This window comes from Myotis davidii, unplaced genomic scaffold, assembly GCF_000327345.1.
Source record: "Myotis davidii unplaced genomic scaffold, ASM32734v1 scaffold1011, whole genome shotgun sequence".
Taxonomy (NCBI): Eukaryota; Metazoa; Chordata; class Mammalia; order Chiroptera; family Vespertilionidae; genus Myotis; species Myotis davidii.
The window spans coordinates 337119-352855 of record NW_006282880.1 but is presented as its reverse complement, the minus strand read 5'-3'; the positions used below and the strand labels follow the sequence as shown (position 1 = coordinate 352855).

Genomic DNA, 15737 nt, shown 5'->3' with positions numbered 1-15737 from the left:
TTTTCCTAATTTCAAAAAAAAAAAAGGAGAAGGAGAAAGAGGAACACGTGTATCCTATATAAGGAAACTATAAAGAAAGAAAATTATAAGCTAATATTTGTGATGAACATAGATGATAAAATCCTGAACAAAATATTAGGAAACCAGACCCAGCAATACATTAAGAAGATCATACATCATGATCAAATGGTATTTCTTCTGGGGATGCAAGGTTGGTACAATATGCACAAACCAATAAACGTGATACACCACATAAACAAAATGAAGGATAAAAATCACATAATCATATGAATAGATACAGAAAAAGCATTGAACAACATCCAGCAATGATTTATGATAAAAACTCTCATTAAAGAGGGAATAGAGTGAATATAACTCAACATAATAAAGGCCATATATAATAAATCTATAGCCAACATCATACTCAATGGACTGAAACTAAAAGCATTTCCCTTAAGATCTACAACAAGACAGGGATGTCTGCTTTCACCTCTGTTATTCAACATAGTCCTGGAAACCCTAGCCACAACAGTCAGACAATAAGAAGAATTAAAAGGCATCCAAATTGGAAAAGAAAATGTAAAATTGTCATTATTTGCAAATGACATGATACTGTGCACTAGTATAGAGAACTCTAAAGATAACACCAAAAAACTACTAGAACTTAAATGTCCATACTACCTAATGCAATCTACAGAGTCAGTGCAATTTTTATCAAGATACCAATGGTATATTTCATATAACTAGAACAAATATTCCAATAATTTATATGGAATCACAAAAGACCTGAATAGCAATCTTGAGAAAGAACAAAGTTTGAGAAAGCATGCTATCTGATATCAAACTATAGTATAAGGTCATAGTAATCAAATTAGCATGGTACTGGCATAAGAACAGACATATAGATCATAGGAAAAGAGTAGAGCCCAGAAGTAAACCCACATTTTTATGGTCAATTAATATTTGACAAAAGAAGAAAGAACATACAATGGGGTAAAGATAGTCTATTCAATAAATGGTGTTGGGAAAATTGAATAGATACGTGCAAAAAAAAAATGAAACTAGGCCACCTTCTTACACCATACACAAGAATAAACTCAAAATGGATTAAGACTTAAATGTAAGCCCTTGCCAGGTGGGTAAGTTGACTGGCACATCATTCCATACAACAAAAGGCTGCAGGTCTAATTCCTGGTCAGGGCACATACCTAGGTTGCAGGGTTGATACATAGCTGGGACACATACCGGAGGTAAATGATCAATGTTTCTGGAAACAAAAGATTAAGTAAACAAGTGGGAATCTTCAAACTAATAAGTTTTAGTGCAGCAAAAGGAACCCTCAACAAAATGAAAAGACAAGGTACTGAATGGGAGAACATATTCATCAATGATACATCTGAGAAGGAACTAATTTCCAACATTTATAAAGAACTTGGACAACTCAGCACTAATACAACAACCAGTCCAATTAAACAATGGCCAAAGGATCACAATAGACACTTCTCCAAAAAGGACATACAGATGGCCAAAAGACATAAGAAAAGATGCTCAACGTCACTAATCATCAGAGAGATGCAAATTAAAACCACAATGAGATGTCACCTTCTGTAAGAAAGGCTATCACCAATAGATCAGCAAACAAGTGTTGTGGAAGATGTGGAGAAAAGGGAACCCTTGTTCACTGTTGGTGGGAATGCAGATTGGTGCAGCCACTATGGAAAGCAGTATGGAGTTTTCTCCAAAAAAAATTACAACTGGAACTGCCTTGTGACCCAGCAATTCCACTTCTGGGAATATATTCGAAGAAACCTGAAACACTAATTCTAAAGAATATATGCCCCTATATTCAATGCATTGCTATTTACAATAGTCAAGATTTGGAAGCAGCCCAAGTGCCCATCAGTGGATGAGTGGATAAAAAAACAAAAAGCTATGGTATATTTACACAAGGGGACACTACTTGGCCATAAAAAAAGGAAGGAAATCTTACCTTTTGTGACAACATGGATGGACCTGGAGAGTATTGCACTAAGTGAAATAAGTGAGTCAGAGAAAGACAAATACCATATGATCTCAGTTATATGTGTAATCTAATGAACAAAGTAAATAAACTAAATAGAAACAGATTCATAGAGAACAGACTGAGAGCTGTCAGAGGGAGGGGGGTTGCAGGGCTGGGTGAAAAAGGTGGATTAAGCAAAAAAGAAACCCATAGACACAGAAAACAGTATGGTGATTACATAGCGAAAGGTGGGGTTCAGTGGTGATCGGAGACTTGACTTGGGTTGTTGAACACACAGTACAATATACAGATGCTCTATTAGAGAATTGTATACCTGAAACTTATATAATTTTATTAAACAACGTCTCCCCAATAAATTTAATAAAAACTTTTAAAAATTTCTTTGGTTTTGTTTTATTTTCCTCTAGGTATGCTATGAGACTAAAGACCCACTCAGGCCCCAATGCCACACCAGAGGATAAACAGCTGGCTGCGTTATGGTGAGTGCATCGTATCGGCTTAAAACGCCCAGCCTGTATGTGGTCATTGGTAAACCAGGTGCTGGAGCACAATGTTTTTCTAGTGCCTCTGACATGCAAAACCAAATGCAAGTCCACTGGTGGCCAGAGAGAGCCCACCCATTGCTTTGCCAGCCAAGAGGTGCCTACTCAGGTATTGAAAATCAACAGGTCCATTAAGCAAGGATAGCTTTTTTTTTGTGTGTGTGTGTGTGTGTGTTAAAACCAGGTAGGTTTGTGTTTTAATGATTTGAATGTGAATTGTGCCAAATGTAATTTCTCTTGTGTTGAACATTTTAGTTGCAATCAAAATAATTCATCTATCTCTTTACACATGGGATTAGTCTGAGTGAATGAAGATGACGCATTCAAGACCTCAACACATTAAACTGAGGAGCGGCTCATTACACTTTGATAATAAAAGCTTTCCTTGTAAAATGTTAACCAACATTAATAGGTTTTTATTTCTATAACGATTACACTAATAATGAATATGTGATTATAATAGTAATTTCCCTGTGACATCTTCTCAGTACACCTCCTCCCACGCCCACAAATCACAAGACACCTCTCTATTTGTTCCTTCAGTGACAGGGATCCAAAATGTTTGCCCCCAAAGGTTTCCTTCCCTGATCTGCAGTGGACAATTGAGCCTCAAAAATAAATAAATAAATAAATAAATAACAGCAACATACACGATAAAAGAGGGCCTCACATAGTTTAGCAACATCACATCATCTGGAGTTTGATCTGCTAAGAAGAGACCGTTATATTGTATTGGGTATGTTGGTAATCTCCCAGGTCAACACCACACCCGAGTTAGCCAATAATTATGAGTGGAAAGCACCAAGCAAAAGAGCAAAAAAAGCACCAAGCAAAAAAAGCATTTCTCGGAAATGCTTTCTGCACTCTTTTCAAACTTTAAATTTCATATTAGGGTTAATAAATTAATTATGATTAGTAATTGGCATCATAGAAGGTTACTAATATGTAAATAATAAAATAGACCGACTATTCTCAGCATAGAGTTTTTACTATTTATAAAAAAACATATCTCTTCCTTTATTTGAACTAATTGCAATTGAGTAAAATAGTTTAAAGGTAAAGGAATAAACACAGGTGGATGGTTATTCTTTCAGCAACACCGCTGGTGCCGGAAGTCCAGGGTGTCAGAGGGAAATCAGAGTGAGGTCACTCTACCCCAAAAAACTCCCCTTAAGCAGTGAAAGCTATGAGCTGCAGCTTCCTCACTCCTCCATGGAGAGACACTGTCCTCTAGTGGTGGCAGAAGAAATGGCCAGCCATGTACCCCAACAAAGCAATAAAGCTATTATTAAATGATCTGATGCAGTGTTTCTCAACCTTCTGGCCCTTTAAATACAGTTCCTCATGTTGTGACCCCCAACTATAAAATTATTTTCGTTTCTACTTCATAGCTGTAATTTTGCTACTGTTATGAATCGTAATGTAAATATCTGATATGCAGGATGGTCTTAGGCAATCCCTGTGAAAGGGGTCGTGACCCACAGGTTGAGAACCAATGACCTGATGGCAAATGCATTTATGGAGTAACCCCTTGAAATTTTGAAGTATACCTTCTGACCAAAAGGAAGATCAGACACTTACAGACATGTATGTATGTATATTGTACATAAAATCAGGATATAAATATTGAGTACTTGGAACAAGAAGATTTTTTGAGCCCTAGCTGGTTTGGCTCAGTGGATAGAACGTTGGCCTGCAGACCAAAGTGTCCTGGGCTCGATTCCAGTCAAGGACACATACCTTGGTTCCAGGGTCCTCCCCTGCCCGGGCCCTGGTTAGGGCTCATGTTTTGGCCATCCAATCGATGTGTTTCTCTCACATCGATGTTTCTCTGTCTTTCCCTCTCTCTTCCACTCTCTCTAAAAATCAATGGAAAAATATCCTCGGGTGCAGATTAAAAAAAAACAAACAAAAAAAAAAGATTTTTGAAAAGTCTTGTTTGCACAGGACACACCCATGCCTGCAGGGCTCATCTCTCTTCTTCCCTGCAGTTACCGATGCCTGGCTCTCCTGTACTGGCGGATGTTTCGACTCAAAAGGGATCACGCTGTCAAGTATTCAAAAGCACTTATCGACTATTTCAAGGTACTGTCTGGCTATCGGGGGACATGGTTCCCCGTATTTAGTTGTCTCCCTACCAGGGACGTTTTGAGGACAGGATCCATTGCTTTGAATAGAGGAGCCTTCTGACCCATTTGTGACATGTTCGTGGTGCGCAGGGCTAAGCATGGCCTTGAGAGCCCCCTGCCCGGAGCCCGGGCATTCCGATGGCCCCCAGGGAAAGGAGATTGAGTTCCCACTTCCGTGTCGTAGGAAATGCATCTTGGTATTTCACATAGATTCCTCATGTGCACCTCAAGCTTCTTCCTTTTGGAAGTAACTACTTAGAACATCTTAGCTAATTCCAGTAGCTACTTTATTTATTGATGACGGTGTTATTTAAAATGGTAAGAAATGAAATAAATAAATAAATAAAAATAAAATGGTAAGAAATGGCTTTTTGGAACTCAGGGGCACTAGCAATATGTAAACACAAAGATAGAACTTTTATCTATCTCAGCAAATGAAATCATTTTCACTGGGAAAATAAAACAAAAACACTTTTGTGATGTAGACTTGAAGTAATAATTAATTTGAGATTTGGGGCCACTCTACTGTCTATCTGTCTATAGGAACAAGAAATTACACCACCTCTACCTCCACCAACCCATGCACCACCGTCATTTTAGACCAGGGGTGGGCAAACTTTTTGACTCGAGGGCCACAATGGGTTCTTAAACTGGACCGGAGGGCCGGAACAAAAGCATGGATGGAGTGTTTGTGTGAACTAATATAAATTCAAAGTAAACATCATTACATAAAAGGGTACGGTCTTTTTTTTTTTTTTTAGTTTTATTCATTTCAAACGGGCCGGATCCGGCCCGCAGGCCGTAGTTTGCCCACGGCTGTTTTAGATTCTTTATCCCCAGCCCCACTTAGAGATTCTCTCTGGTGACCAGGCTGAGTTGGGGTCCGCGGGCTGTATGCAGCGTGCCACCCCCTTCCTGGTCGTGCCTGAGGAGTAACCAGGTGCTAAGCCAAGAAGGGAACAGTCTTGGCTAACATTAAGCCTTTCCCTTTATTTTGGGCACCTAAGGTCAAGGTAAGTCATTTTAAAAATGTTAGAATCTAAGAACTAATACTAACGAGAGTTATTACAAATCGAGAAAAATGCTTCACTGAGAAGGAATCTGAACTCTGCAGGCCACAGCGGTTACCACAGAACTTGAAGGAATACAAGAAGTTCTTAGTGTCCGTATACAGTCCTGAGTGTGTGCGCAATGCAGAGAGGACACACTTAAAAGCAGAGTTTCCCCTCCAGGAGTTCCCGGTAGTCACCCTTAATCAAGGGCTTTTTAAATGCTCCTTAAAGTCCCACGATTATGGACCTTCAGGTAACACTGACAAATTGTCCGCAGTGACTGCTTTATCGGTACAGAGCTGTCTGAACGGAGGACTTTGTTCCCTGTGTTTTAACAGTCACGGGGCCTGGTGGCCGTGGAAGAGGCCTGACGGCAACTGACAGTTGCCACATACAAGGCCCCTTCTACCATCTTGATAGCACCCCCACTGGAGTCTAAAACGCAGTCTCCACTTCGTGAAGTTCTTTTTAACCAAAAGCAATGCTTTGTGTCTAGGGAGCCACCCAAGGCTGTTTTCTTGTCTCGGGAAGGAAAACTCACATCAGCATTGTAGAGACTTCTTAACCCTCTAACAGGCCGGGGACAGGGGGAAGCTCACACCAGCATATAGAGACCTCTTCCCTCTAACAGGCCAGGGACGGAGGGAAGCTCACACCAGCGTATAGAGACCTCTTCCCTCTAACCGGCCATAGACGGAGGTCCCAGAAGTCATCGTTGGCTCTCAGAGAGGGTCTGTCTGTATGTTTAGGAACTTCCCTCACAAAAGGCAGAACTTCTTGTAAATGCCCGATGCAGTCAACTGGCTTGGGAAACATATCCTCCCCAGTCAGGATATTCAGGAAATCAGAATTTTTGAACACCCTACCTGTCGAGGGAATATATTTAAATCTGTCCTTTTAGAAATATTTAAGAGGAACTTTCTTTAAGAGAAATACTTTTAAGTCTCATAAGTTAAAATAATACAAGTTGATGTCTCATATTTCCAGGCATGAAATGTATGCCAACGGTTCCTGCAGATATGCCCTACATTTCAATATGGGGTGTTCTCATGGGGGACGGGAGGTCTGGTCTTTTTTCTTTTTCAGAAAAATTAAGCTAGTTTCAGGTGAAAAGTTAAACTGGCTCAGGATTCAGCAGACCCTCTGGATTATGATTTAATTTGATACATTGCATTTGGTGCATGAAATCCCAGGCTACAGGATAAGCTCTTGGCTTTAGCCAATTGTGGAACCCAGCAGGCCAGGCAGCTGTCCCCACTGGGTTTCAGAGAGGGAGCCAGTAGCCTAGGATTTGCGACTTCCCAGATTCATTTCTGGGAATCTGCATTTTCTCTGCAATGTCAGCCATTACTAATCTCAGCCATCACCTGAGAGCATGTTATTGTCAGCTCTGTAAACCTATGCAGATGGCTCACTGTCCATGTTTCTATTTTCCTGCAGAATTCATCTAAAGCTGCCCAAGCCCCATCTCCATGGGGAGCCGGTGGAAAGTAAGTTCATTTTTCCTTCTTTTCTTTTTTTCTCATTCAGCATTTTTTTTAATTTCTCTATTGACTAAGTTATTACATGTGTGAGTAAGTTCATTTTTCCATAGTAAAGGCGATAAACGAGGCACTGCCTGGTGTTGGGCAGTGTGCTACTTTGCTTACGGTGCCCTGGGGCTGGCCCGCCTCACCGGGAACCAGCCTCTCCACCTGGCTTTTCTTGCTCTCCCCTTCCAGGAGCACTGGAACCCCATCCCCCATGTCCCCCAACCCCTCCCCCACCAGCTCCGTGGGATCTCAGGGGAGCCTCTCCAATACCAGCGCCCTGTCCCCTTCCACCATCGTCAGCATCCCACAGCGCATCCACCAGATGGCAGCCAATCACGTCAGCATCACCAACAGCATTCTCCACAGCTACGACTACTGGGAGATGGCAGACAACCTGGCCAAGGAAAACCGAGGTGTGTGCCCTTGGGGGGGGTGTGCATGCCTGACCACAGCTCAGGGACACAACCTGACCTTGGGCGTCACCACACAAGTTGTCATCATTTCCCGAAGAAGAAATCCTAGAAGCTGTCACCTACTGCGTGAAACTTCCCAACCTCTCCCCTCACTCGGGCCTTAACCCACCTTTATCTTCACTGTGGAAGATTCCACATCCTATATAATAAAAGGCTAATATGCAAATTGTCCCCTCGACCTAGAGTGTGATGGGGGGTTGGGGGGGAAGCCAGCCAACCACCCGCAGTCCCTCCCCCCAGCTGGCCCTGCCCCTGATCAGGGTCAGCCCTGATCAGGATGGGCCAGCCGGACCCCACCTGTGCACAAATTCATGCACCGGGCCTCTAGTAGAGATGATAAAGACACAAGTAATGTGCAAAGATACAGATCTGTAGATACAGACATAGATGTGCACACACATGTTCTTTTCCCTGCTGACAGTGAGCTCCTTGAAGATAGACTCTGTTTCATCCGACTTTGTATTCCTAAGACCTTCACCAAGCCCAGAACACAGTTGAGGTCTGAAATATTGAATGAATGAATTAATGAGTGTGAATGTTACTGGCTTTTTAAGTGATAGCTGCTTACAACTGAAAAAAAAAGTGTTTACATGAAGCAATAAGTTCCATTTCTTTTTAAATTTTCTTTTTTACTGATTATAAACAGAGTGCATGTTTATTGTGGCTAAATTTATAAAGTACAGAAAACTGTTGTAGAGGAAAGAAAGATTTTTATATCATCAGTAATTGTACCACCAAGAAATAATTACTGTTAACATTCTACTGAAGTCTCTTCTAGTCTCCTCCAAATATGTGTGATTTTCGCCAAAATAAGGCCATAGTATATCTACAGTGTTGTGTCCTGTTTTGTTTTGTTGTTGTTGTTGTTTAATAGTATATCAGGAATTTTCTCGTGTTACTAACTAGTTCAAAAACACCCTTTATGTTGGTTCTATAATATTGTCAGAACAGTGGTTATACAATCATAAAGTATGATTTCTTAGGCCATCCCCCTGTTGTTGGACATTTAGGTTATTTCCAATTTTTTCCACTATTACAAATAAGGTTATGATAAATAGTTTTGCGTAAGTCCTTTTCCATATTTTTTATTATTTTCATAGGAAGGAGTTACAGAAGTAGAATTTTGGGGTCAACAGGTATACATTTTTTTAAGATCTATATTGTGATACTAGAGGCCCGGTGCATGAATTCGTGCATGGGTGGAGTCAGGCCACCCGCCCCGATGGGGGCTGATTAGGGCCGGGTCGGCAGGAGGGTTGGGCCGAGGGAGGATGGGGGGCCGATCAGGGCCCTGATCAGGCTGGTTGGCTGCCACAGTATGCTTCATAGTGACTGGTCATTCCAGTCACTTGGCTTTTATATATATAGATATCTTGGTATATATATTGTTAATTTTTCTCCCAAATGATTATACCAACTTACTACTCAGGTGAAAGTGCAAATATGAGGTCACTTTTTAGTCATTGAATGTACATTTGGTGCCATGACAGCGTAAAGCCTCTGAGGACAAGACCGGGCTGTCCACAATGTGATGAGGAAGTTACAGCATGGATAGGCAGTGGGGCCTGAGCTCATGAAACTGATGAGAAAGCCAGGTAGCGTGTGACATGCAGCCCTGAGGTGCTGACCCTGAAAATCCACTGGGAAGCCAGCATGGAACAGGATTTTGAAAAGCAAATAGTAGTTGAGTAGCCGAGATGGAGTGGGGAGGGTGTCCCAAGTAGACAAAACAGAAGGACAAATGTATAAAAATGTATATGGCCAGTTTGGGACATCCTGAGCAGGCCAGCTCTTGCACTGGCAGCAGCCTACTCGACGGCTCCTCCATGAGGGCCCAGGGGCACATGTCTTATGGGAAGTCAGTATTGTTTTTCTGACCAGATCCCCTCCCGGTTCTGCTCCGGTCCCTGCGTGGCTACCTTCCCAGCCACATGGACCTGGTGTCTCCCTCACCCCTCCCTGGCCTCCCAGCAGGCCCTCATTCAGCATGTATGCATATGAGCACCTCTGAAAACGTCTCCGAGGCACTTCTTTTGAAGGAGTGTTGCTCCGTGATCCAGTTACGACGATGGCATAGCAGCCCTGTGGATGTACTTGTCCCTCCCGGCCACTCAGCTGTGATCTCTTGGCACACTCCCTATCTACTCTGCTGCACCTAGCACAGGGCCTTGGCACATAGTACATGTTTAATGGAAGGACCAGCCCAGAGCAAGTCCAAGGACTGAGAGCTGTTCACAGCTGCCTCTGATTTGCTGCCTGGAGCTTGGAGCCTCCTCCGTGGGACTCGTGTCAGTGCAGCACACGCCACAGCTGGGTCGAGGGGGAGGGCAAGAGACACAGCCCACGCCCAGAGTGGGAAGTATTGCTGCTCCAGGAGAATGTCCTGAGGAAGTCAGGGTTTTTGCTGTTTGGCTAAGTCAAGGAGGGGTGGGGGGGACATCCGGCCAAGGCCGGCAAAATCACCTGGTCTGGCCCTGCCAGGGCATTAGGGGTGAGTTTATTAAACGCAGCAGGCTGATTTTTAAGTTGATAACTTTGTGTGGCCAGAGAATGACGGTATCAGTATCCAAATGGCCCTTGGCAGAAACGAGGTTCCCCACCCCTGGGCTAAGTAAATGTTACTCATTTGAATTAAAAATTGCCCGTAGAGTGACTATTTGGATAAAAGTCTGAGTTCTGGACCTTTGTGTTTCATTCCGTTCAGTGGGATGCTGAAGTCGCATGATGAAACAGAGAAACTTGCCTACCTGGGGCCACGAGTGGAGTTTCTTCTTAAGTCACTTGGGTCCCAGGGTAGCACAGGTAGCGTGTGTGGCGCTCTAACCACTCTGTCTGTCCCCTAGAGTTCTTCAACGACCTGGATCTGCTCATGGGGCCGGTCACCCTGCACAGCAGCATGGAGCACCTCGTCCAGTACTCCCAGCAGGGCCTGCACTGGCTGCGGAACAGCGCCCACCTGCCGTAGGGACCGCGCCCTGCGGCCGCACTGTGCTCCCACCTCCGTGGACAGCTCAATGTTTCTGGACACTGTGCTACTGACATTCCCAGCCACAGCATTTATCAAAACCCAGTGAATATTTTCTTAGCCTCGAACAATGGTCTTTTCCCAGGGCACGTGTGCCTGTGTGTGTGTGTGTGTACGACACACAGCTGTTAAAACCTATTTTCTTTGTCTAGTTTCCATAATCCCAGGCTAGACAAAGTGGTCAGAGGTTTCTGATTAGAGGAAATACACTTACACACATAGACACACACACACACACACACACACACACACACACACACTTCCTACTTCAAAGCTAAACCATGACTTTTTAGAACATTCAACCAAAATCTCGCTGTGAGTTCACAGGTGCAGCACACCAGCAGCCTGCCTGCCAGTGAAGACGACCTAGTCCTTACGTTGTTGACTTCCAGTGTTGATGTACTATCCCCACTTACCCTCTGGTTGTACGTGTTCATGGGCAATTGAATAATGAACGTCAGTCACGTTTTGCTGGATGTTTACTAGGTTGCATGTTACCCAATGCCCTGCCTTTCATTTACTACTCGCCCCTTCCATCCAACTTTATCATCGGCTAAATGCGTGGTGAGCAAATGGATCAACTGCCCTGCCCCCATCGTGGTCTGAACCTGGCGCAGATGTTCGGTGAGAACTCGGTGCTTTTGGAAGCGAGCCAGCCAGCACGCAGGCAGCCATGGCTGCGTTTGGGAGCCTGGTCAGGAACTGGAACCTCCTGCACCTGCAACAAGCCCGCCCTGCACAGGCGTTTCTCCTTCCTGACTCTGTGGCACGCGGCTGGGGAGCCTTGCGGCACTCGTCAGTCTTCTAAATGTGGCGATTTTTTAAGCCTTTTCTTTCCATGATAGCTTTCTTACAAACGTCTTGGCCAAATCAGGATGCTACCCCGATTGCCCCTTCACTGGGAGCCTGTGTGTGTTGCTTACCGGGCTGAGAGCCTCGTGCTCCTGACGATGTCTGATGCTCTCAGGCCTCCTGCAGGATGTGCCACGTTAATGCGTTTTGAACGGGGGCACGTGTGGGGCTCTGGTTAGCTGGCTGCTTACCGCGCAGGGTGCGTTCTTCCTGCCTCGGCCGCGGTGCTGTTTGGGGTAGCAACCCCAGAACGTCACGCTTATGTCCTCTGTGTCTGGTATGTTTACATCTCGCCCTTAACTCTTTTCTTTTTTTTTTTATTAAGTTTACATTTTAATTTTTTGACACCTGTTTACAGTTTTTGTCTGAAACTTGTTTATTTTATAGTCCCCTGTCATGTCCTAGATTTAGTCTTCTTATTAAATATATTTGGATATAAAATTATTGCTTAAAAAGAAAAGCTTCTGGGGAAAAAAAGGATGTACTTTGCCATATTTTAAAAACAAAAACATTGTCCCTGAGGCCTCTCACTTGACCATATTGCACCAGGCTGGTCTGAGAAAGACGGCAGTGCGGTTTACGGAGCACCCCGCCCCCCCCTCCAGGGGGCAATGACGCCCAGCATTTATAACAGATACTCGTGTGCTCTCGCCAACGGTCAGTTGGTCCAGTTTCGATGTTGACATTGTCAGCCTGATGGATAGTGGAAGTAAGATTGCTGTAATTCCCTAGCTCTCAGCACCCTTTCAAAACTGTACAAATGATTGATCTGTGCGCATGGTGACCCGAAATTAACTTAGAAAGAGCAAGTGAAGGGCTTATGAAATTGGCATTTGACTTTGGCCTTCAAGCATCTGCACTGCTCACAGAGTTTGTTTTACTTTTATCCAACCAAGGGGTTTGTCACACCCTCTCGCTAGACCTTGTGGGTGGAGTTCATGATCCCATTCATGTTGGGAATTTCAGTCTAACTTAAGAAATTGTGAACTGGTGTGTGGGGTGTGTTTGTTTGTTTGGAGGACTGAGGCTTAGTTCTGCTTGCTCTTGCTGAATTCCGCTGAAATGTTAGAACTCTCACATAAGGGGTGGCCCTCAGGTGCGTCCCCAGGTGCTCTGCTGGCCTGTGCGGTATCTACGTGGTGTGCTACCCGTGAAGCCCCATCTACACACACAGGTGGCCTCTGGCGTTTTACCAGTGTTTTGAAGACCATGTTTCCCAACAAAACCTGTCGTTGTGGGGGTGGCCTTTCATTTCATCGTGGAGCACGATGGGGCAGTGTGTGTGAGCTTGGGAGAGATGATTATGGTAAGGAGCCAGCTTCTTATTGCGTGTGAAAGTCATTCATAACTGTTTAGTTTTTTTCAAAGTAGAAATATATTTCTTGCATTTTCTGATTATAAGAGCAATACATGCTTCAATGTAAAAATTCAGACAACACGGAAACGTAGAAAGTAGAAGTAGTAAGTCCCACCCCAATCTCCCCCCACCCCCAAGCAACCACTGTTCACAGCCTCATGTCTATCCTTCTAGTGACTCTCCTGTTTCAACATGTACTGTCCATTATTATGTCTTTCTGTATGGAGGCATATTTCCTTAGCCCTTCAGCACAAATAAACTGACCTATCCTTCCGTGACCTGAACGGATGCCACCCTTTATCACAATGTAATCAAATGCATTCCCGATCAACATGTGGGATTTGTGACTGCTCTACACAGATCAGACTTATGTGCAGAGTTGTGCCTGGAAAGAGAGGTTTGGTTAAAACATATTTCTGGAAACTTTCCAATTACAAATGGAAACTCGGGCCCATGATCTAATGAGGAATGTACTGGAAAAATAATCTGAAAAGCTGACAAATTGTGTACTAGATTGAACGCATAGAACGCAATGCAATGAGACTCCCTGCACTAAAACTTACCCCAGTGTGTGCAACACTGATGCGTGTATTATATAACAGTGATGTGTACATTTCTGAAATCCCATGCATACGATACACAGTTTGTATAAATGCATACATTTAAAAATATATATGTACAATACAGCTACCATGAGACTGTAGTACACCTGAAGGGTATGACTAGTGCCTAACATTGAGTGTAAGTCACTGCGTGTTCGCATCACCTTGGAAGTACGGTAATTGTTATAAAATTAATCAGTGCAACCAACATTATTTATGAATCACATCTTTGAAACTGTGCAGTAGTATATACATATATATTTTTAAACAACATTTTTCACAGTTTTCCAGAGTTACTGTTGAAATCTGTATCACCAAAAAAAAAAAAAAAGCAAGATTTTTTTAATGATGTAGACACTCTTCAGACCCAGTAATCTGTGTGTGATTTCCTGTTTGTAGATACCCAAGAGACTTTAGCAGTCACCAGCCTTAATGCATGTACAGGATATTATTGTGACTTAATTTATCTGCAGTTTTTAATCCATGTGAAATTGGAATTTATAAACTGACTTGGATTAAATATGTCTGCCTTTCTAAGGTTGCAAATGTTACATTAAATGATTTATGTTGTAAATGAGAGAAATTGAGTTGTATGTAAGAAACAGCCACCAGTTTCTGTGACTATTTTTACAAGAAAACTTTAGACTCAGAATATGTTCGAGTAAGTTTTCTGGTCCCCAGATCAAAACCTCTTTAGAAGTGACCTTGTTTTGTGAGTTTGTTTTTTGTTTTTGTTTTTGTTTTTTCAGAGAGGAAGGGAGAGAGAAACATCAGTGAGGAGAGAGAATCATTGATTGGCTGCTTCCTGCACACCCCCTACTGGACATCGAGCCTACAACCCAGCCATGTGCCCCTGACTGGAATCGAACCTGGGACCCTTCAGTCTGCAGGCCAACGCTCTATGCACTGAGCCCAATCGGCTAGGGCTCCTGAGATTTTTTTTTAACAGCTCCCACAGGTTATCAATACTCAGTCTAATATTTTTCATGAGGAAAAAATGGTGTGTTTTTCTTCATTACACCTGCACATTGCTACTTGTCTTTCCCAGCCCACACACAAGCCTGCACACACATGGGGGAGAACACACCCACGTGTTTCAGGAAACACTGATTAGAAATTGACTTTGATGACCACATGGACACCTCCAGCCAGCGCCCAAGACGCTGTCCTACCCAGCATCCCTTCATGACCAAGTTCATTCCCTCCCTTGTGTTCCAGGATTTTCCAGCTCAAACCAGCATGGTGAAATAATGTCCGCAGTATCTGGTTGAGTAGAATAAAAGACCTTTGAATTAGCAAAGATGAAAATATTAGATTTGTGTCCTGCCATGGTCTGTCCCCCTGTGCAGGAGGCTTTTTTGTTCACCTGGTTTTTACTCTTCTCTCCCTCCTTTTTCAACCCCCTCTTCCCCAAACTAAACTAAACAAAGAGGCAGAAGCAGTAAGAAACACACCCGGATGACTTCACCTCACCCAGCCCACATCCTTAGATTCCTGTTCGCCTTGTCCTGAAGCAGAGCCCTCACTCGGTCACCATGGAGACCGCCTCACTCCCACGCCAGCCAGGACGGGCACTGGGCTATGCTTGCTCCAGGACCACCAACTTGCTACTCCCTCACACCCCACAGTCTTTCTAGAACTATCTTTCTCGTATGCGGTTTTGCCCGCTGCTCACCCAAAGCCCGTCCCTATGAGAATCCTATTTTTTAACGTAACGCCTTTTTATGAAACCCGAATCAACTGAAGTCTTGACTCTTTTCTCTAATGAAAGGAAAAAAGAAAAAACAACCACAGAACCTGCATTTCCAACTATTTGGAACCAGAGTTTTTTCTCGTTCTCAGTCTTTCAATATTACAACTTCCTGCCAAGCAGCACAAGGAATGTTCAGATGTGAGATTTGTGTTTTTTCCGTCCAAACTGAATTACCCTGCATTTGTCAGCACAGGGGCCCATTTGTTTCTTGGCATGAGGAAAACCATAAACCTGTTCTCCAGCTAATTACACCGGACCACGGTTTGGGTTTGCATTATTTAATTGGCACTCTGAGGCAGCAGGGGTGAATGTTGGGTCGGTTGCAAGGGGTTTAAATCCACAGCTCTTACCGTAATGGGAGCCATGGGAGTAAATCCCCATGTGTTTCTTTGAAAAT

The 15737-nt window shown here is 43.4% G+C and overlaps 1 protein-coding gene across 1 annotated transcript in view; it reads left to right on the top strand.

The window, feature by feature from the left end:
* AFF3 (AF4/FMR2 family member 3) overlaps window positions 1–12756 on the top strand; it is a 443373-nt gene extending 430617 nt beyond the window's left edge. The window contains 5 exon segments of the mRNA XM_015561811.1: window positions 2431–2502; window positions 4557–4650; window positions 7187–7236; window positions 7468–7691; window positions 10595–12756. Of these exon segments, the coding sequence (XP_015417297.1) occupies window positions 2431–2502; window positions 4557–4650; window positions 7187–7236; window positions 7468–7691; window positions 10595–10716 (562 nt within the window). The 3' untranslated portion in view covers window positions 10717–12756.
* The last annotated feature ends 2981 nt before the right edge of the window (window positions 12757–15737 follow it).